The 22,155-nt window shown below is 40.9% G+C and overlaps 3 protein-coding genes and 1 pseudogene across 4 annotated transcripts; 3 read left to right on the top strand and 1 right to left on the bottom strand.

Annotated features, from left to right (window-relative positions):
• The first annotated feature begins 1,294 nt into the window (after positions 1-1,294).
• Positions 1,295-4,682, top strand: LOC140552182 (elongation factor 1-alpha). Its single transcript, XM_072676260.1, has 8 exons — positions 1,295-1,402; positions 2,054-2,211; positions 2,690-2,869; positions 2,958-3,254; positions 3,342-3,492; positions 3,586-3,842; positions 3,950-4,184; positions 4,273-4,682. Exons 2-8 carry the CDS (start codon positions 2,068-2,070, stop codon positions 4,395-4,397), a joined length of 1,389 nt encoding a protein of 462 aa, XP_072532361.1. The 5' UTR covers positions 1,295-1,402; positions 2,054-2,067; the 3' UTR covers positions 4,398-4,682.
• A 269-nt stretch (positions 4,683-4,951) lies between these two features.
• On the top strand, positions 4,952-11,334 carry LOC140552183 (elongation factor 1-alpha-like). The gene is made up of 8 exons (XM_072676261.1): positions 4,952-5,044; positions 5,605-5,760; positions 6,640-6,819; positions 8,180-8,476; positions 8,773-8,923; positions 9,043-9,299; positions 9,411-9,645; positions 11,004-11,334. The coding sequence occupies exons 2-8, from the start codon at positions 5,617-5,619 to the stop codon at positions 11,126-11,128; spliced, it is 1,389 nt and encodes a 462-aa protein (XP_072532362.1). The 5' UTR covers positions 4,952-5,044; positions 5,605-5,616; the 3' UTR covers positions 11,129-11,334.
• A 1,229-nt stretch (positions 11,335-12,563) lies between these two features.
• LOC140551439 (cyclic GMP-AMP synthase) lies at positions 12,564-21,748 on the top strand. 2 transcript variants are annotated; one of them, XM_072674869.1, is made up of 6 exons: positions 12,564-12,752; positions 15,531-15,774; positions 17,233-17,461; positions 19,022-19,297; positions 19,399-19,498; positions 20,805-21,748. In XM_072674869.1, the coding sequence occupies exons 2-6, from the start codon at positions 15,556-15,558 to the stop codon at positions 21,334-21,336; spliced, it is 1,356 nt and encodes a 451-aa protein (XP_072530970.1). In that variant the 5' UTR covers positions 12,564-12,752; positions 15,531-15,555; the 3' UTR covers positions 21,337-21,748. The 2 variants fall into 2 exon arrangements, with proteins under 2 accessions (XP_072530970.1, XP_072530969.1); XM_072674868.1 differs by lacking the exon at positions 12,564-12,752 and having other exon boundaries at positions 15,487-15,774.
• On the bottom strand, positions 20,318-20,497 carry LOC140552374 (U2 spliceosomal RNA; annotated as a pseudogene).
• Positions 21,749-22,155: the final 407 nt, after the last annotated feature.

Raw genomic sequence — 22,155 nt, forward strand, 5'->3', positions numbered from 1 at the left:
CAGAACTACAGTCCTGACTAAAGTTGATAACTAAAAAACACAGTAGTTTAATGTTGCTGTAGATGAAGCTAGAAGGGGTCTAGAGCTAGAGGTGTTTAACACCAATAGATAATTTAAAAAGTGACTGAATGTTAATAACATGTAAAACTAGAGTAGTTGAATGTTGCTTCAGATAAAGAAAAGGTCCAGTAATACAGTCCTGACTAAATGTCATCATAAAAAACATAGTAGTTGAATGTAGCTGTAGATGAAGTCCAGTAGTTTACTGTTGAAAACAGATAAAACTAGAGTAGTTTAATGTTGCTGTAGATGAAGCTAGAAGGGGTCTAGAAGTACAGTAGTTTAATAATGTCAACAGATAAAACTAAACTGTTGCTGTAGATGAAGCTAGAAAGGGTCTAGAACTACAGTCCTGACTAAAGTTAATCATAAAACCACAGTAGTTTAATGTAGCTGTAGATGAAGCTAGAAGGGGTCTAGAAGTACAGTAGTTTAATAATGACAACAGATAAAACTAAACTGTTGCTGTAGATGAAGCTAGAAAGGGTCTAGAACTACAGTCCTGACTAAAGTTAATCATAAAACCACAGTAGTTTAATGTAGCTGTAGATGAAGCTAGAAAGGGTCTAGAACTACAGTCCTGACTAAAGTTAATCATAAAACCACAGTAGTTTAATGTAGCTGTAGATGAAGCTAGAAGGGGTCTAGAACTACAGTCCTGACTAAAGTTGATAATAAAAACACAGTAGTTTAATGTAGCTGTAGATGAAGCTAGAAGGGGTCTAGAAGTACAGTCCTGACTAAAGTTAATCATAAAACCACAGTAGTTTAATGTAGCTGTAGATGAAGCTAGACGGGGTCTAGAACTACAGTCCTGACTAAAGTTAATCATAAAACCACAGTAGTTTAATGTAGCTGTAGATGAAGCTAGACGGGGTCTAGAAGTACAGTAGTTTAATAATGACAACAGATCAAACTAAACTGTTGCTGTAGATGAAGCTAGAAGGGGTCCAGAACTGTAGTCCTGTGTAAAGCTGGTCTACACTACAGTAGATTAATGCTGCTTCAGGAACAGTGGTGCTGTTCACTGCTCGCTGAAGGATGCTCCAGCAATCTCAGTCAGTCTCAACGTTAAGTCTGAAGTTCATTCACTCGACTCTCCTCCACACAGTCCGTGAAACACAGTCATGACGTGGTGGTGACGAGGCGGGGATTTTGTTGTGAATTGATCATGATTTGCGGCTGGCTGAGGAAAGAGGGAGGGGGAGAGGAAGCGGGGGGATGAAGCCCAGTTTGGCCGCCTCCCTCCCCGAGTATAAATTCCGCAACCGAGGCATTTTTCTTCCTCTTTCTGTTACCTGGCAAAGGGGAGCAGCTGCTGCGGAGTAATCGCTAAACACTGGTGAGTGGCCTTACTTCTTTAATGGGTTTTCCATTTGAACGGCTTGTAAGCAGCTAATTAAATGTATTTATAAGGTCGTGTTTTTTTAATTCTCGCTATGTTGAGATTTTCGTCTTTTTTCGGATCCAAATTTGCTTGGTTGAATAATGATCGGCTTCTGAATGTACCTAATTTTTTAATTGGCTGCGGTTTAAAGCGATGCTCCTCTATCTTGGATGGATATATATATTTATATTTTTAAGGCATGGTTTTCTTATTTATTATTATTATTTTTTTATATAAAAATAAGAGCTACTCTCTGAACGAGGCATGAGGAACCGGGAAAAGAACAAAGGCGGTCAGTCAGCAGTAATGTTGGCCATGGGCCTGTTTTTAAGCTCGCATAAAGATTAGCCTCCTAACAAATGTTAGATATCCCTTTACAGAGCAGATGTTTAAATTACCATTGGATTCATTTCAGACACTTTGGCATTTTGCTGTAACTTAATCCGACGTGGCCCTAAAACACGTGTCGCTTCTGGGCTCCAGGCCGGCCTGTGGTCTAGGCCCGGCCGGTGATGAGTTCGATGCCTTTTTGCTCAAGCGTTATTATAAAGAATCTACGACCAATACCTGGTATCTAAGCTATGGTAAATTTTATGTCTGTAACAGAAACTTAAGCAATCATGGGAAAGGAAAAGACCCACATTAACATCGTGGTTATCGGCCACGTCGACTCCGGCAAGTCCACCACCACCGGCCATCTGATCTACAAATGCGGAGGCATCGACAAGAGAACCATCGAGAAGTTCGAGAAGGAAGCCGCTGAGGTGAGTGCTTTTGTGTAATTTATTAAAAACTGCTCCTGAATCCGCCAGTTAACAGTGACTCACTTGAGCCAAGATGGCGGCTGCAGCACGCGTTAGCGGCGAGCCGGCTGGGTGTGGGAATGGGGCGTGGCTTGCGCAGACTCGATGACTCTGCAGTCTGTAATGGCTCCCAGTCTCCAGCGCTGCATGGGGCCTCCGCCGCCTCCAACAAGGACTTAATGAATTAATGTTGAACGCAGTGCCAATATTAACTGCTTGCTTCATTATTTACAAGTTTAGTAGGAAGATTTGCAGTGTGGAGCTTTCTAAAGCTCCATAAAGCACAATGGCTACAGTAGAGCATGCTAATGAATGGCCTTTAGTTTTCTTGGTGACAAAGTAACTTATTGTGAAACTTATTGCTTCCCTTAACCAAATAAAAAATATATGCTTTTCATACTACAATGTAGTCTTGAACACTGCCATTTTCTCACCTTAGATGGGCAAGGGCTCCTTCAAGTATGCCTGGGTGTTGGACAAACTGAAGGCCGAGCGTGAGCGTGGTATCACCATTGACATTGCCCTCTGGAAATTCGAGACCAGCAAGTACTACATCACCATCATTGATGCCCCTGGACACAGAGACTTCATCAAGAACATGATCACTGGTACCTCACAGGTAGGGTTTGTTGCCTGTCTGTAGATGCAATAGACTTGCTGTGCTATAGCTGCAGTATTCTAATTAACGTTCCCTTTGCTCATTACAGGCTGACTGCGCTGTGCTGATTGTTGCCGGTGGTGTTGGTGAGTTTGAGGCTGGTATCTCAAAGAATGGACAGACCCGTGAACACGCCCTCCTGGCTTTCACCCTGGGAGTGAAGCAGCTTATCGTTGGAGTCAACAAGATGGATTCCACCGAGCCCCCATACAGCCAGGCTCGTTTTGAGGAAATCACCAAGGAAGTCAGCGCTTACATCAAGAAGATCGGCTACAACCCTGCCACCGTTGCTTTTGTCCCAATTTCTGGCTGGCATGGAGACAACATGCTGGAGCCTAGCTCAAACGTAAGTTGGCTGCCTAACCTGTGTGGCTTGTAGTCCCTCTCTGTGCACTGTGTTGTATCTGGCTAACTTGTGTTCTCTCTATTCTAGATGGGCTGGTTCAAGGGATGGAAGATTGAGCGTAAGGAGGGTAATGCTAGCGGTACTACTCTTCTGGAAGCCCTGGATGCCATCCTGCCCCCCTCCCGCCCCACCGACAAGCCCCTCCGTCTGCCCCTGCAGGATGTCTACAAAATTGGAGGTTTGTGGCTTTTTAAAATGTGACCTATCCATATTCACTTCTCCACTCTACCCCACTCCCTTGCTCATCCAGCCTAACATCTGATCTCTTCAGGTATTGGAACTGTCCCCGTGGGCCGTGTGGAGACTGGTGTCCTCAAGCCTGGTATGGTTGTGACCTTTGCCCCAGTCAATGTGACCACTGAGGTCAAGTCTGTGGAGATGCACCACGAGTCTCTTCCTGAGGCTACACCTGGAGACAACGTTGGCTTCAACGTGAAGAACGTGTCTGTGAAGGACATCCGTCGTGGCAACGTGGCTGGAGACAGCAAGAACGACCCACCCATGGAGGCTGGCAGCTTCAACGCTCAGGTTGGTCACTTGTCATACCCCATGTTTTTAAGTTCCGTCTTTGTGCAGGAAAGATTCTCCCTATTGATTGTGGCATGGTTTTTTAAAATGTGCCTTCCTTGTTCCAGGTCATCATCCTGAACCACCCTGGCCAGATCTCTCAGGGCTATGCTCCAGTGCTGGATTGCCACACTGCTCACATTGCCTGCAAGTTCGCTGAGCTCAAGGAGAAGATCGACCGTCGTTCTGGCAAGAAGCTTGAGGACAACCCCAAGAACCTGAAGTCTGGAGATGCTGCCATTGTTGAAATGATCCCTGGCAAGCCCATGTGTGTGGAGAGCTTCTCCACCTACCCTCCTCTTGGTAAGTCTTGAGTGACTCTGCAGGCTTGAAGCTTGATTTCCCTACTTGTAGTAGTTCATGTCTAACGTCTGGTCCCTGCTTTCTTCAGGTCGTTTCGCTGTGCGTGACATGAGGCAGACCGTTGCTGTCGGCGTCATCAAGAGCGTTGAGAAGAAGGCTGCTGGCGCTGGCAAGGTCACCAAGTCTGCACAGAAGGCTGCCAAGACCAAGTGAATTCTCCTCATTCCAGCTGTTCCAAAGGTTGTGGGGTGTTCTGCCCTGCCTCCTGGAATCTTTCTAAACCTGGGCACTCTACTCAAGGACTGGTTAATGCTGATTAAAACTCATCGGAAAAATTTTCGCAGGAAAGGAATCCATTATGGTTAACTGTGTGGCTTCATTATTGAGTGCCTCTTTTCAGTTGTTAATTTGAGTTGAATGGTTTAGAACTGCACCTGTTGCCACAGTTAAATTGGAAGGAAGCTGCCGAGTAAACTAATAAAGGTATTAAAAATCGCATCTCTTGTCTTGTGTCTGTTTAGAAACGTGGCTTTGGGCTTGGGGGGGCTGTGAAACAACTGTTCAGAATGGGTTCTGGATGTGACCCTCTTCATGCAGCTGTTGAATCACATGTCTCTGCTCTTGGCTGCTGCAGGGGTTTGTTCTCTATAGTAGTGTGATGGCCTGGCTATCCAATCATGATGCTCAGTGCAAAGTAACCACCAATGGTGCCCTCTCTCCTGGGTATCACTTTTGGTGTCTGGGCTTTCTTACCCCCCCACCTCTTATCCGAGCCGGTATAAATATGGACGGCTGATATCACTCGTTCCTTTTTCTCCGGCAACATTGGGGGGTCTTCTAGCTGTGCTTGCAGATTTTTGGTAAGTTCGCGTGAGGGGAACGGGCCTACCGTGCAGGGGCTCGTGTGTAAAATATTCTAAAATGAATATGGGCTTTTAAGGGTTATTTGGGCAGGTTATCGTTACTGGGGTGGTGTTTTACGCATGTTGGTGAATATAGTTGGGGTTTTAAAGCTTGATGGGGCTTTTTAAAGGACGAAAGCGTCAGATTTTTATTTTTTTGTGTTTATTTTTTTTTTTTTCATGGGTGAATTTTTTTTCTTTTACTTCAATACCAAGTTTTAATAGGTTAATAGGGCGGGTTTAATCCCGAGATACGTAAGTAAAAGTTACTGATGGTGCTGAAACAACATGGCCGGTGTCTGTGCGGCTCCGGTGCCATAACATGGAGGCTGTGCAGCGAGTGAACAGCGCGGTGTGGGAGGGGGAGCTCCCTGACTCCTGGCCCACAGTTTATTAAGAACTTTCTGGATCGATTTAGTCACTGTCTATTAAGCAACAAAACGGGGTTTGGTAAAAGATAATCCGACGTCAGCTCAATATCACACGCTGTTTTCAATAATGTCCGTGTTTCCCCACAGTAACTCGCCAGAATGGGTAAGGAAAAAACCCACATCAACATCGTGGTCATTGGCCATGTCGACTCCGGCAAGTCCACCACCACTGGCCATCTGATCTACAAATGTGGAGGCATCGACAAGAGAACCATTGAGAAGTTCGAGAAAGAGGCGGCTGAGGTATGCCAGCTCTGACAGATTCCCTCCCTGCGCTGCTATTAATAAACTGTGAGTGCTTGTGAAAGGTATGCTGCTGGCTGCTGCTTTTGGGGCGCGACTCTCCAGCGTCTCGTGTGAACCTGCATTGAGGTTTTGGCGACACCTGCTGTTCAGCCCTGTGTACTGCGTGACGCAGTATCCCAGCAAACTCGCAACGTTGCTACAACGTGGTCTATTTTCATACAAATGGTCAAAAGACGGTGCTGTTTAGAAGGAGAAGAAGCACTCAGTGACCATTTGTGTGCCTTTAATACATTCATGTAGAAAACACATACACATTAGTGAGCTCAAGTGCCCTGAATGGTGGTCAGCCCTGGCTGTGGCCCCCAGGGCGCAGTTGGGGGTGAGGAGCCTTGCTCAAGGGCACCGTCGGTTCAGGAGACTTGAGATTGTCTGGGGACAAGGCTGCTTCTTTAACCCCTATGTGGCCACAACCTCATTATTAAGAAATGTTGCCGTATGATATTATGGCTGCGTATTGACAACATAGCAAATTTCCATGGAGTTCCATGCACAACATAAGCCCTATTCGTATGGGATAATGAGCTCCCTACTTTTTCAAATTGTTACAACCTCCTAGACTGAGGAATTACATTGTGACAATGTAGGGAGCAGACCACACTGTGGGTGCCAGAACAATAGGTTGTCAGAACTGCGTTATACCGTATTCCAAGGAATGGATCATTATTATAACCGAATGTGCAGAGGGCAATGTTTATGTATTCCTGGTTGTCTTAAGTACTCAAATTCCTACAAATTCCAGTGTCTCACATTTAATAATGCCAAACTTGCATATATATTGCTTTGTAAAATAATTGCTAACACATCTCTGTGCACAAGATGGGCAAGGGCTCCTTCAAGTATGCCTGGGTGTTGGACAAACTGAAGGCCGAGCGTGAGCGTGGTATCACCATTGACATCTCTCTCTGGAAATTTGAGACCAGCAAGTACTACATCACCATCATTGATGCCCCTGGACACAGAGACTTCATCAAGAACATGATCACTGGTACCTCACAGGTAAAGTAATCTCTGAACTACACTTCGTTTTCACCTTTGGTAAAACTGATTTTTGGGCAAATAGCAGGGAAAACTACCTGCAAACCATTCCCAGCTTGCACAAACCTGTGACTCAGATCTGACCCAGCTTCAGCTAGCCCAACATACACTATATGTCCAAATGTCTGTGAACACCCTTTCCAATTAATGCATTCAGCTACTAGGTTCAGTGAAGTTGCACCCTTTGCTATGCAAATACACAGTGTGTCTAGTCTCTGTATACTGTCAATAGAATAGGACTGAATAGGACTGAAGCAGATAAATATGAACCTATTGGCACCTTACCTAATGCCAGACGTAGGCTAGAGTGGTATAAACCCTCCCCCCAGCATTAAACTATGGAGCAGAGGAACTGTGCTCTCTGGAATGATGGTGTTCTACCTAGTACTTTTGGGATAAGTTGGGGATCAAATAAAGTGGTGATTATCCAACATCTTGACCTCACTAACACTGAATGCAATCAATTTCTCACAGCAGTCCTAAATCTAGTAGAAAAGCTTCCATGGACAGTAGAGACAGTTACTCCAACAATAAGTGGATAGATGTAGGAAGAAACAACGAATGGGCAGGTGTCTCAAAAATTTTGTCCATATTGTGTTTATCTCTGTCCCACCTCTGGCAGTCAAACCTAGCCAATTCTTGGAGATTTTTTATTCTACAATAAAAAAAAAAAAAGAAAAATTTAATATATTTTCTATCCATAAAAATTTCTATCTATCCATTCATAAAATGTTCCACATGCTCTAAAACATGGTAACAAGAGAAAAAAGTTTCTGGTCTTTACAATTTATTGATTTATTATAATAAATTAACGAAATAATGGACAAAGATAAGAAAAAAAATATTATTCTATTAAAATGTATTTCATATATATATATATATATATATATATATATATATATATATATATATATATATATTCTTTTTTTTTTATTATTATTATTATTATATATTTTTTAAAAGCATCTAACAGATGACGGCATCTAACAGATGACGTAGTGTAGGAATATGTTCTCTCATAGATGTCTAGGCTAGTGTTTCCCAACCCTAGTCCTGGATGCCATCCTCTCTGCACATGTAAGAGTTTTCCTTGCTTTAAAACACCCACTTCAACTTAATAAGGGTTCGTAAATAAACTGATAGTTGGATCTGGTGTGTTGGGTGCAGGGAAACACTAAATGTTGCAGAGCGGTGGGCCTCCAGGACCAACATTGACAAACACTGCTTTTGGCTGTTTAGGCTTACTCCTTCCTAGACAGGTTTCAAAGTGTCTCTGTAGCTTTTGATGTGTAACTATTTGTTTGTCTTTCTTTTCAAAAAGGCTGACTGCGCTGTGCTGATTGTTGCTGCTGGTGTTGGTGAGTTTGAGGCTGGAATCTCTAAGAACGGACAGACCCGCGAGCATGCTCTGCTGGCTTTCACCCTGGGAGTGAAGCAGCTTATTGTTGGAGTCAACAAGATGGATTCCACCGAGCCCCCATACAGCCAGGCCCGTTTTGAGGAAATCACCAAGGAAGTCAGCGCTTACATCAAGAAGATCGGCTACAACCCTGCCACCGTTGCTTTTGTCCCAATTTCTGGCTGGCACGGAGACAACATGCTGGAGCCTAGCTCAAACGTAAGGCCCAGGATGTATTACTAATTAATAGGAATCACCTTAAACGGCAAGCTTATTATTTGCTTCCACGGACAAGGTGTTAAAGCCCAAACAGTGCATATCTGGATCTATCACTGTCAGTATATACATAACAAAAGAAAATAAAGGTTATATTTACAGTAACTCGAAGAATGTAAAGAAATATGTGCTAAACCATGGGTGTTGTCACTGTCACTAATCATGTATCTACAATACTTATAGTACTTACAGAAACATGAGAGATAGTAAATAGTTAACTTAAAATTTTGCATTTGTAGATGGGCTGGTTCAAGGGATGGAAGATTGAGCGTAAAGAGGGTGGTAGCAATGGTACCACTCTTTTGGAAGCCCTGGACTCCATCCTGCCCCCCTCCCGTCCCACTGACAAGCCTCTCCGCCTGCCCCTGCAGGACGTCTACAAGATTGGAGGTAAAAGTCTCCCTCCTTTAAGCTATCTTTGTATTCCCCTAGTTCAGACCTGAAATACAGGGGGGTTATTTAGCGCTGAAGGAAATGGTCAAAAGCTTGTTTACTTGTATGTCTCTCAGGTATTGGAACTGTACCCGTCGGTCGTGTGGAGACTGGTGTCCTCAAGCCTGGCATGGTTGTTACCTTTGCCCCAGTTGCTGTAACCACTGAGGTCAAGTCTGTGGAGATGCACCACGAGTCTCTTTCTGAGGCTTTGCCCGGCGACAATGTTGGCTTCAACGTGAAGAACGTGTCTGTAAAGGAAATCCGCCGTGGTAACGTGGCTGGAGACAGCAAGAACGACCCACCAATGGAGGCTGGCAACTTCACTTCTCAGGTAATTTACTTTACATCATTTGTTTTTTGGTTCCAAGTATTTACAGAAATGCAGGGAATCTATTGCTGCACCTGCTAAGTGTCTAGAGTAAAGTCGTCCTCTTCCTTCCAGGTCATCATCCTGAACCACCCTGGCCAGATCTCTCAGGGCTATGCTCCAGTGCTGGATTGCCACACTGCTCACATTGCCTGCAAGTTTGCTGAGCTCAAGGAGAAGATTGACCGTCGTTCTGGCAAGAAGCTTGAGGACAATCCTAAGAGCCTCAAGTCTGGAGATGCTGCCATCATCACCATGATCCCTGGGAAGCCCATGTGTGTGGAGAGCTTCTCTCAATACCCACCTCTGGGTAAGTACACTAGTTCAGTATGGTCTGCTGTAACATCTAGAACCATACTGTTCCAACCATCTGATCTCATAGTAGTCTGTTGTAGTAAAATGTTTATTATACCTTGTGTTTGTTGACAAATTATCCTTAAATAATGATTACTCAACTTAGTATTAACAACTACATAATCATTGTGTGAAACCTTGTATTTTATATGCATCCATACAAATGATTATCCGATACTTATATCATGTAGGCTTACACACATAGCTAACAATGTATGGCTTGTTTCTAACCCACATAATACCCACTTGTAACACGTATTGGTGTGCGACATATAGAGTCACTTTGCATGGCATATTACTCACCCACTTACTAACTTACATGATATTTACTCATAAGACATATTATAACCTTATTACATTGTATGGCCTACTAACTCACATGACATGGCCTCCTGAGACACATTAACATGTAACATATGGAGTTCTATGGTAAAGGCGGGTGATTCACGCTTAAAGACATTTGCGTTATTAAAACTATACATCAGCATGACAAGTGAGGCCACTCCATGTGTCTGAAGTCACTGTCATGGACCATCGTGTTGGCCCCAATTGGGACTGGTGTACTTTGTTTGAACTGAAGTGATATGGAGGGGATGCTGATAGGGTCGGACGGAGCGGCCTTCTCTCTGTGTGGGTAGAGGGGATGCTGATAGGGTCGGACAAAGCGGCCTTCTCTCTGTGTGGGTAACTCCCTAACCTGCAGCTGCCTCGCACACACATAGAGAATGCTGCACTGTCCAGCTTTGAGAAAATACAAAACATAGTCAAGGTCAAGCATGATGGTGGAGTCAGACACGTGAATCTGAGTACTAACATGTGCCATCTTGCATATTCACATAGACTAATCTGTAGAAACGCCTCATCGGCAGGTTTCACGTCATTTGGGGTATAAACGTGGAGTCAGATGAGAACGGGGTCAGAACTTTGCTTTGGGATGGTTGATACACTGTCTTTAATGCATTTGTTCTCCTGGATCCAGCATTCTTAAATAAATACTTTGGTTTGCTTCTAACTTCACTCCACTCGTCTGCGACTCCACAAAACGAACACGCAAGGTGTTGCGCCCCGGAAGAGGGGTGGGGTACGGGCAACACTATGTAGACATTTTTCTACAAGTCCCCTTACCTTATCTTAGTTCCCCAATCTCATAAATAAACATTAATTACATATTAATTTAGAATGGTCAACAACTGATCCCCTGCTCTAACAGACCTATTAACCCTACAGGAACAGAATTGCCCACCACTGTGTTAGTTAAGTCATTCATAGTAATTACTGTATAAGGGGGTAACTATCGTTGCCACTTTGTTTCAGGGCGTTTTGCTGTGCGTGATATGAGGCAGACAGTTGCTGTCGGCGTCATCAAGGCTGTTGATAAGAAAGCCGCCACCTCCAGCAAGGTGACCAAGTCTGCTCAGAAGGCTGCCAAAAGCAAATGAACCCCCCCATCAGGCACACAACAGGGCCTGCTTACGACATACTATTCTGCAATGTCTCAGAGCCTGAACTCACTTCTTAAGGACTGGTTAATGCTGATAAAAACCCACCGCAAAAGCTTCCGCAGGAAAGGAGGAAATCATCTTTTTCTAAACACCTTAGGAGAAAATGAATGCAAAAAAATAAAAAAAATATTGTGAATGACAAATGAGTGCCATTAATGTTTCTGCTAATGCCAGTGCACCAGTTTTTGTGTTTCTTTCATTGCACGGGAGTAAACACATTTGAACATTAGATTTTAAGAGATGAGTTTTTACACGTAGCGATAAACGCTGATAAACTTGATGATTCTGAAGCCAATTGATTGTGCAGATGGAAGTATATAATGTTGTATGTCTGACAATAGTTAGTAAAGAAAAAACAGATGGATTTGGAAACTATCTATTTCGCTTTCCATTAAATTGAAATTGAAACCATTTCCTGAATCCCCATAATTTTGTTTTGTCTGAAAATGAAAATGAAAGCCTTTTCTGAATGGAAAAGAAGAACATTTAGTAGTCATAATATGACTTCATCCTAAATGTAAAAGGTAAATTACTGGAAAAATAAATACATAGAAACTAATTTCTGGAACTATTGATTCACCCAATGAAATGAACATAAATGATACCTCAGGCACGTAAGGCAGCTCACAGGTTGCACAACAAAAATCCGGTAACACCTGTATTCCCACAAACCTGCATTAAACCTGGTTGAAAAAGTTCTTTTGAAAGACACTTTATAGTTGGTGTTGTGTTCCAGTCCTCTGGCTATGTCCCACTGAACAAAATATATTTTAAAAATTCCAACCAAAATTAAGGTTGAGGTGAAAACTTGTGTGGGCTGCATTAATATGAGTAACACTTAGTACTAGAATAATACATGCCATGAGCCAAATTAGAAGGTCACACAGATGTGTACCCTTGTGTGATAAAAGAAATCTGGATAAAACACATATTTGCATGTTTATAACCGTCCTTTAAAAGTCATTAAGGTTGTGAAGGGACCATTTGTTGATGGAAGCTAAAATGAACTGGAAACCCCATACAGTTGCTGCTGGCCCCCTCTGCATTAAAGTAGCCACTGTAATGTGAAGTCTGTGTGGTAAACAGTTTACAGCAGTTTGATTAAAGGTGTCTCAGGTGTACGTGACATATCTAGTTTACAGTAAAAAAACAAAAAAACAACAAAAAAAAAACATCTCCAAGCATTAAATGTTTTATTCCTAAGTGGCATTTAACAGAAAAGAGAAGCTGCAGTGATTACACAATGTGGCACTCTGTCAACAGCATTGGCTCAGTGATCTATGAGGACGTCATCAGTTCCGGTGTTCCTGCCTGAGCAGCTTCATTTTCCGTGTATCGAAAGTGTGCAGCCTTCATATAGCAGGGAGGGACCAAGAGTGAGAGCTAAAGCCTGTACTCATATCACTTAACTGTAAGAAGAAAAGACAACACGAGACTGGCACTTGGCAAGAAATGCACCCTTGAAGAGATTACAGGCTGCCAGCGGTGAATCTCCAGACTCAGCAGGACAACACTGACAAGAAGCTGTCATCTCCTTAGAGGAAACGGCAAGCGTGTAGAGGTGAGCTGATGGTGGAACTGTGATCTTTATTTCTATCCACCTTTGTTCATGACCAAGACTTCTTTCAGCAGAGCTTTGAATGTTACACAGTAACTTTACAACACCAGCTTTTGTGTTTGAATTGCTTAGTCAGAATCAGAATCAAGCTTTACTGTCCATATTTTATATTGTTTGCACATACAAGGAACTTTGTATGGTTTGGTCAAGCGATAGCCTGCAAAAGAAGGGTTCCATTTGTACAGTCAGATTTCATTCCCGACCTCGAGCATACATAAACACTGACCCACAGCCACCAGATTGTAAGACACAAAGTCTTACAAAGATTATAAAGTGCTTATAAAGTGCAGTATTCACTAGACAGATGTGACCACAGACAGTGCAGTGCCAATAAAAAGTTTTCACCGCCTTGGATATATCTTTTATTGCTTTTATTGCTTTTATCTCCAAACTCTTTAATGTTAAAGTGAAAACAGGTTTCTATAAAAGTAATGTTAAGTAAATAACTATATATAATGTAAAATAAGTGATTGTTTAAATACCCCCCCCCCCCCACCCCCCCTTTAAAGGGACTGATTCAACAGAGGTCCAGGCTGTTGGTGCTAGTAGTCTCACAATTAGTGAAATGGAGATCATCTGAGTGCAGTAAATGTGTCTCAGGTGATTGTAGTTGTAGTGTTTGTCTTTACTATGTGTTTAACATATACACAAGTAATTAAATGAGATTAACAAAGGAGGTAGCATTGTTCAGCCTTCTTTCTTTTACTTGAATCACTCGCATATGCAATAACAACGACAGGGGGTTCTAGTTCATCACTTCAGAATATAATATACTGGAATATAATATACTGGAAATCAATAAATAACACTCCTCTGTGCTAATGTAATGTATAGCATAATGTACAGCACCATCTTTTTTGTGTACAGCTTTGTGTACGGCTTCATAATAAGCATTAACTATATATATTCAAAACAAGCTCTTTTTTTTCATCCTTTCCTCCTTTTTTCCAAGTGTTTTGTATCCACTAAATGTTCAAGTGTTCTGGGGGTTTCCTATCCCTAACCAGATAGCGCCTTTCATTGCAAACACAATCATCTGCCTTGGAGGTGAAGCGGGTACAAGGTAATATGGCACTGAAGTCAAATGTCAGAGTCCATTCCCTTTTAGGAATGTCTGGAACCCTTCTGCTACAAACTGTTATCTGTTATCACTTACTAAGTCTTCAGGAATGCCAGTTCTTGTGAAGAACTGTGACCCACAAACCAGCGCAATGCATTGCCAATAGGTGTGGGATCTCTTTGTGTGTGATTTCTGATTATCTTTGCTGTAACAGGAAGACTCTCAGTCTCTTGTGTAACCGTGCCAGGCATGTAATTTCACTCCTGAATTCAATTTTATGGCTGAAACAAGGTCCACCTCTGCGTTCGTGTCTCAGCAGTAAGTGGTATGCCCTTCTGTGGGTTATAAATGGACGTAGGAGGTTGGTGATTGTTGACAAAAAAGCACTGATTGAAACGTTTAACCCCCTAGACAAGGCTCAGTGCTTTGCAGTCTACCTGTGCATAATTTATTTGATGAGGCGAAAGCAACTAGGCCTTCACTTTCATCGCTCATCACATGGGACATGGGACGATTCCACATGGTGAGGGATCACATGCAAGTTTCAATGGTAGCCTCTTCGCTTCTTGAAAGGCTTCATCACACTGCTTAGTCCACTTCCATTCTCTGACCTCTTGTCGCAAACTGTTTAGTTGATAATGAGGAATATTAGTCGGATTTGACACTTTTGATAATGGAGGTATTCCTGGCTACACCATGAAGACAAAATGTTGTTGAAGAGTATAAGACTGTGAACATCCCCTGAAGTTCAGCTGAATCCATCATTAAGAAATGGAAGGAATATGGCACATGTGTAAATCTGCCTAAAGAAGCATGTCCTCATAAACTGAATGATGTGCAGTGATGGCCTGCTCTGGGCAGATTTACACATGCTTACACATGCATTTCTTCCGTTTCTTAATGATGGATTCAGTTGAACTCCAGGGGATGTTCAGAGACTCATCATTTATTTTCTGTATCCATCCCCTGATGTCTGTATATGACAGTCACTTGAGACACATTCACTGCACTCAGGTGATTCCAATTTCAATAACCGTGAGAATACCACAATAGCACCAGTTGTCTTGACCTCTGATGAATTAGATCAGGTGAATATTTTAAAGGGGGTGAATATGCCATTACGTATTTTACATTCTATATTTTTATTTAATTGACATTAATTTGTAGAGACCTGTTTTACTCTAACATTAAAGCATATTTTTGTCAATTCTTGTCAAAAAGCCAAATTATATTGCCCATGATTACATTTATAAAAGCAATAACAGGAGAAAACATTCAATGTGTGAATACCTTTTATAGGCACTGAAAATACATATTTCAGTATTATATATATAATATTATAGTAATAATATTATATTACTGTAACAAAATCTCTTGTACCTGCTAGTGAAATATCTAATAATCTGTTCTTTTGTCAAAACCATTAGGGGTCAATTTCTATTTTTCTATGTAATTTGAGCACCAATTGACCAGTAGAAATTGCCAGAGTAACTTGCATTATTGTTCTTCTGCTGCTAACTTGCCAATTGTAGAGATACATGTGTTGTTAGAAGAGATATCAATTGTGAAGACAGAAACCCGATGACAAGGGCTTTGGGTTAGTTAGTTTCAGTTTGAGATATTGACTAATGACACTACATTAACTTCATGATCCCTCTCAGTGAATCTGACCCTAGAGCAGAAGAGATGGCCCTGGAAGTTTCTCCTGTCAGTCCTCAGCTTGACCGGTGGATCAGGCAGCGGGGCAGAGACCTACGCCCGCCCCAAGTCGACCGGCAGCATGCTGTGAAGCTGGTCAACAATCTGATCAAAGATTTACAAAAGTTTTTGAAGGACAACCAGGAGCAGCCTTTCTTTAGAGATGTCTCCACCCTCACTACAGGCAGCTACTATGAATTAGTGAAGGTAAACACCAACAATGACAAGCATCAACATGACTTGTGGACTTAAGTTCTCAAAGTGTTGCAGTGTTGAAAGCAGGGGTGAACATATTCATATTTAATTATTTGAGTAAAACAGTGTAGTGATTAAATGTGCCACAGGCCTTTTCCTCACAAACAAGTAAGTGTAACTGAGACTGACACACATTCCTTATGGCGTTCAGTTTGTGGCACTCGCAGTGCAATACAGGGGGGAAATATTCTCTGAATAATCTTACTGAGGATACAGGCCTAATCACTCTAGTCTGTCTTGATACTTGATCTTGATACTTTTGTGGAACACCCAAATGGTTACTCATATCAGCATCAAAGAGCACTCGATTTTTTATAAATACAAATAGATTTTTAAAAGTTAAGAAATTTACTTATTTATTTTAAATCTTTATTTTTGTCATTTATTTTTTTTTTCATTTTGTAAAACTGGATGTTTTTACTTTAGATGTACACATTTCAAATGCAGTTTTATGCACCTGAAAATTTAAACCCTAAAAGCTTCTTTTGAACACTAATATTAAAATAAATACTAAAAACATTCATACAAAACGTAGTGATTTTACATCACTGTGTTCATTAAAACATATCCAAAGGTGTCCTCATGGGAGTCTAGTATTATTTATAGTGGTAATCATTTGCAAGCAAAAACTCTCTTACTGTTGAGATAAGTGATTTTAAAAAATGTGCTTAAGTGCCTAAAGCTTCATCACTGTAGGCCTATACACAGATCTCTGGACTAAAAATTAGTTGCATTGAGTGTTTAAGGTGAAAGTAACTTCAGGCTGCTGCAGAGTGTGCGACAGGATTTATAGATTGAGAAAAGTGGTTGTCCGATGTGTGGAAAATAGGTTGCAAAGCAGATGTTAATGATTAGCATGAAAGAGTGAATTTGGGTGTTTCAAAGGCTGTAGCTGATTTTTTTCAGATATATCAAGACATGAAGTCTACCGGCAATGGCAAAAATCACAGTCTACAGGAAATTCGTGTCATTCTTAAGCACGTCAAGTATTAAAGTCTAATCATGCAAATGTTAATGCAGTTATATAATATACTTATTAAAATTATTATTTAGTGTATACAAATAATAATAATTAATTAATAATAAAAATGTGGAATGTGCTTTTTATGTGCATTAACATTTTCATACAAAATATGTCATTTGGCTGAAGGTGGCTATACCATATGCATGTTCTAATATCATATTTAGTCAAAAAGTAAGGTTATACACTCTCTGGAAGACTCTAGTTTATTAATTCTGAAGTTTATTAAGTCTTCACAACATTGAAATTTCATATTGCAGTTAAATGAGAATATATACACAGCATGTTTTTTTAAGAGCTAATGAAAGAGTGAAGTGGAGGGGTAAATCACCAAGTCACAAATGCAATATAAGTGTCTTTTTCCTAGCAAATGTGTTTTCCTTTAACAGATCGATAAACCCAATGAGTTTGACATCATGCTGAAGCTTAAAACCCCCTCACGTCTTACATGGAAGGCGCTGGAGAAATACAATGGAGTCTTTTACACAGTTTCCCTCAGTCGTCCTACACGAAATGAGATTCGCCATTTTCTCTTAGATGATGAACGTACCATCTCATCCACCAAAATAATGAAGGAGATGCACCATTTGGTCAAAAAATTCATCAAAATCCATGAAGGTTTGCTTCACTGCAAAACTAAATGTCACTATTGCTTTTTACTGTCAGCATAAAACATAGCAGAGGGAGCTTCATTGCAGGAGTGGTGAAGTGCTGTTTGGAGGGCTGGGTTTCTGTACAGTTTGGTGATTTTCCTACTCAAACCAACCTGATTGAACTCATCAGCTAATTACCAGGATTAGTTGCACTGGAATCCGAAACATGGAAACATTTGGTTAAATGAAGTCTCTGCCACTTGAGTAGTTAGGTAGCTTAGAAAAAGGAGTACTACTACCAAAATAGTCTTTTTGGGCAGAAGGTCAGTTAAAAAAAAGAAACGAGGGACAGATGTGATCAGGGTTTGGAGGGAGTAGTATCCCCTTTTCACTTGTGAAAATGTAAAAGGAAATAAATTAAAGGAAATAAATTAAAGCAGCAGTCCTTAAGATTGTTTTATTTAAATTGAAAGCAGTAGTCTTCTTGAGTGGGGAAGGGCAAAAATATTGTAACAAATTTTTTTATTAGTGTGCTGCACTACCATTCTTGCAATAGCCTAATATATTCATTCTAAAAACAGAGTGGTCTGGTAGGTTTTTATGAGAGTTTTCCTGGCCATGTCGGGCTTTACGTACTTATATCACATGCACAGCCTCTAAATAAGGGTCCAGCACTGTTTGCTGGTAACCTGAGCGCCCATGGCACTGCTAATGGTGCAAACAGAATGGCTACTGAGAGAGCTAATGCCAACGTGGAGATATCAGAACGGCAAAAACAGTCTTCAGCTGCTCATTCAACCATTGTCCAACCAAAGAAACAGGCTAAATGTTTAGTTATGGATAAGAGACCACAATACACATTTTAACAGTAGTCTTCCACATGCCGATGCATTTACACAAGCACACCAGAAAGGTCTCTAAAAAAACTTAGGGACTGTCACTTTAAATGATCTTTTTCTTATCACAAGTTTCTGAATGAGAAATATTAGTCCATATTATTTCATTTGCTAAGATACCTTTTTTTGCAGTGTGGTGTTCTGAAGCAGGAAAATCATCAAACTCTTCTGGACTTCAATGCTCACATCTTCACCCCAGCTTTAGTTTCTGTTCTAATGTTTATATCCTATTCCCTCTGTTTGGGTTTAGTATGCATGGCTTGTATAATACATACATGACATGCATACTAAACCCAAACAGAGGGAATAGGATATATCCTATATGGGTGCAATTAATATACCTCCCTTTACTATTTTATGATTGGTTAACATGATCGTGAGTCTTACTAGTAGAGAATTAGATGCTAATTAAAAAATACAAGCAGATCATATAGAACATCTAAGCAGTATTCATTAGGTCAGTAACTGTTATTTATTTCATTTAGAGCTTGAGTCATGGAGGAATGACTAAATGTTGAGAAAAGTGAATCCACTGGAGCCATGTGGCATTCCCAAAATATATTCTCAGAAATAACAGTTACAGATCTAAAGAATAATGCTTAAAAGGTCTGCTTGTATTCATTCAGTAATTCCTGTCTGACTCAGACAGGTACATTTAACCTCATAAACCTCTGCATGTGTTTTTTCAGTGCCAGCTGCTGAAGGTCGCTGGGAGGTGCACACAAAGAGGGTCAACTCACCAGCTGTAACGTTGGGGTTTGTGAATAAAGACGATGAGACAGAAATACTGTCTGTAGATATCGTACCTGCCCTAGAGGTGCCACAACGCTGGCCACTAGCTGCACGAGGTGGACCAGTTGTGGATAACTGGCTTGGGAGGCACTGTCGGCGCAGATTTGTTGGCAAGCCTGTTTATTTTGTCCCAAAGAGACCAAAACTGCGGAACCTCAGTGATGTTGAAAAAGGTAGGCCTATGTTCATTTTGAAACCTGGGACACCAAGCCATTTACAGAAAGTGCTCGCTCATGGATAGCAGAAATAAATATGGGTGTGTTTTTCTTCGCAGAGAGCTGGAGAATATCTTTCTCTCATGTTGAAAAAGAAATGATCAGATACCATGGCAACAGGAGGACATGCTGTGAGGGCAGAGGAAATAAATGCTGCCGGTAAGAATAAACACTGTATACGAAAATGCATTGTGAATGAAACAATATGATTCTTAAGCAGTAAAAAATATTTTTCAGTGATGAATGGAGAAATTATTATAGATGGTTGGATATTGGAAATATTCACTACTGGTCAAAAGTTTTAGAACACTATCAGTTTTCTTTCCAATTTTTATTGACATTTAAGTTTTTCAGGTCCAGTGGATAACCTGAAATGGTACAAATGTAAGAGCTTTTGAGGGAAAGAATGAACTGAAAACTGAAAAATAAAGTAATTGCTTAACAACTTCTAGCTGGTTTCTAGTAACGAAGCTTTGAATGCAAAACAGTTTACCATTCCTAAACCCTTTGTCTGTATAAAAGCAGTGCTGGAACGGACTGTGTTACAGTGCTACTGTCTCTACTGAAGCATTTTCACAACACTAAACCTTCAGATTGCTGTTACGATGTCTAGAAAAAGACACTTAATCAAGGAAGAAAAGTGGAAATCTTTGGTTTAGAGAAATAACCAATAAAGCCAGAGTGTGTTGTGTACAGTGTCCTACACCATCAAAAGACTCTTGGTAACTATAGAAAACTGAAGAGGTCTGGCACACTCAAATCCACAACAGCATCAGAAAACTACTTTCTGAAAGTAAACAGCTTGTGTGATAGATGGCTCATCGTTCTCTGGAATGATGGTGCTCCATCCAATACTTTGAACGGGATGAGTTGGTGTGGCGATCATCCATCATCCTGACCTCAGTAATGCCCTTGTTAATGAATCCAATGAAATCCTTACAGAAGTCTGGTAGACTCAAATCCACAAAAGCGCCAGAAAAGTAGTTTGAGAGTCAACAGCTTATGTGATAGGCAGCTCACATGACAACATTGTACATTGTAGCTTAAGATAAGATAAGATAATCCTTTATTAGTCCCACAGTGGGGAAATTCTCAAAGATATTAAACTGATAAGAACAGATACTACACTTGATATTAGCCAAAAGGCAGAGAAGCCAGAAAACTTAACCAAGCCTCAGTTTGTAGCTGCAGGATTGAGTGGCGGAGTGGCAGTAAGTTTGTCATTGCTAAGATGGCAAAAAAAAAAACAACAAAAACAAAAACAGCCTACTGGCCTACTGAAACAACTGAGGGTGTATTTCAAAATATGTACTACACATTATTTCAATATTTACAGAATGGTCATGTCTGAATAACTAAATTATCTATGTGTTACATTTTTAATCCGTCTTACACTTGTATGATGAGTTATCCAGAGATCCAGTTTCAATACCCCCCTGATTGTGATTACTGTGTCTTCTTTTAGAAAACTGTGTTTGCGGCTTCTCAAATGTCTGTTCGAGGGCCTGAAGCAGACCTATCTCAAAGAACTTAAACCTCTTTGCTCGTACCATGGGAAAACTGCCTTCTTCCACAATCTCTCAGAGAGATTTGATGACTCGCTGTGGACTCCCGGGCAGCTGTCTGACTGCTTTATGAGACTTTTGTTGGACTTTGAGCATGCTGCACAACAGGGCTCACTTCCCCACTTTTTTGTTCCTGACTACAACCTTTTCTCTCCATCCGTATTTCCCAAGCGCTCTCTCATGCTTCTGACCAATGCTTTAAAGGAACAGAGGGAGTCTGGTCTTCCTCTTCTGAAGGTACAAAGCCCTCCAGCACTTTGCTACAATCCTGCCCTTCCACCGCAGCCCCAGGAGATCACTGCAGAGCCCGTCACTGTTACTCTCCAAAATGACACTGTGACTCATCAGAAAAGCTCTTTCACCTGTATTACTGTGACTGTTGCTGGCATTATGGTATTGTTGGTCATAGGCTTTGCACTTTTATATGTATGAACATGACAATCATATTTACTGTACACAGCTTTTCAATATTCTTTTATTTATAAGCAGATGTTGTGGATTTTAACTGGTGTCTGTATTTAAGAAGAATGTTAGTTTCTGGAATGTTTAAAAACTATTTCCTTTTCTCATAAATGAGTGAAATTAAATTGAAACGGCAACATCAAGAACCTACATTAATTGCCATCAATGGCCGAAGTCTGAGAGAGCACAATTGGATGTGCTCTCTCCCCTCATTACTCTTAAGGTGATGTTGGCTGGTGCGATGGAGCTAAGGACTCCATAATTTGTGTCAGCTGCCTGGTGATATTAGAGGAGACGTGTTAAGGAGGAGCTAATTGTGACAAAAAGGGAAAAATTTGCTAAGCAAATAAACTACTACAATAAAACAGTATATGTATTTAATTCTGAATATTTTTGCTCAATAAATAAATGTTAAAACTAATGCCTTACATCCTTTTTAATGTGGTTCCCCCTATATAGCATAAGGACTTAGATGACCACAGTTCTGGTGAACTTATTTAGAAATTCATGAATACATATTTTTGCTTTCAGGCTCTAAATCTCAACATTACAGGAGATGGGAGAAACCTTCTTAACTGTTAATGAAAGTCAATGTAAAATATTTTATTCCAAGTCATATTTCTGACACAATGTCAGATTCAATGATCTCAAAAGATTTCAAAAAGGGTAAAACACGTACAATACAGTACACACACATGCATCAATCATAGACCTGAACATTAACATCACCTGCCTATCATTATGTGGATCCCCCTTGTGCTGCCAAAACAGCTCTGGCATGTTGAGGCC

Source organism: Salminus brasiliensis, chromosome 3 (genome assembly GCF_030463535.1).
Source record: "Salminus brasiliensis chromosome 3, fSalBra1.hap2, whole genome shotgun sequence".
In the NCBI taxonomy this organism is placed as follows: Eukaryota; Metazoa; Chordata; class Actinopteri; order Characiformes; family Bryconidae; genus Salminus; species Salminus brasiliensis.

Excerpts from the sequence above, each read along its gene's own strand:
- LOC140552182 (XM_072676260.1), top strand. The coding sequence starts at position 2,068 with ATGGGAAAGGAAAAGACCCACATTAACATCGTGGTTATCGGCCACGTC. Across the intron at positions 3,843-3,949 it reads CTGGCAGCTTCAACGCTCAG|GTCATCATCCTGAACCACCC; the intron begins GTTGGTCACTTG and ends TCCTTGTTCCAG. Across the intron at positions 4,185-4,272 it reads CTCCACCTACCCTCCTCTTG|GTCGTTTCGCTGTGCGTGAC; the intron begins GTAAGTCTTGAG and ends TGCTTTCTTCAG.
- LOC140552183 (XM_072676261.1), top strand. The coding sequence starts at position 5,617 with ATGGGTAAGGAAAAAACCCACATCAACATCGTGGTCATTGGCCATGTC. Across the intron at positions 5,761-6,639 it reads TCGAGAAAGAGGCGGCTGAG|ATGGGCAAGGGCTCCTTCAA; the intron begins GTATGCCAGCTC and ends TCTGTGCACAAG. Across the intron at positions 8,924-9,042 it reads GGACGTCTACAAGATTGGAG|GTATTGGAACTGTACCCGTC; the intron begins GTAAAAGTCTCC and ends TATGTCTCTCAG.
- LOC140551439 (XM_072674868.1), top strand. The coding sequence starts at position 15,517 with ATGATCCCTCTCAGTGAATCTGACCCTAGAGCAGAAGAGATGGCCCTG. Across the intron at positions 15,775-17,232 it reads GCTACTATGAATTAGTGAAG|ATCGATAAACCCAATGAGTT; the intron begins GTAAACACCAAC and ends TTCCTTTAACAG. Across the intron at positions 17,462-19,021 it reads ATTCATCAAAATCCATGAAG|TGCCAGCTGCTGAAGGTCGC; the intron begins GTTTGCTTCACT and ends GTGTTTTTTCAG.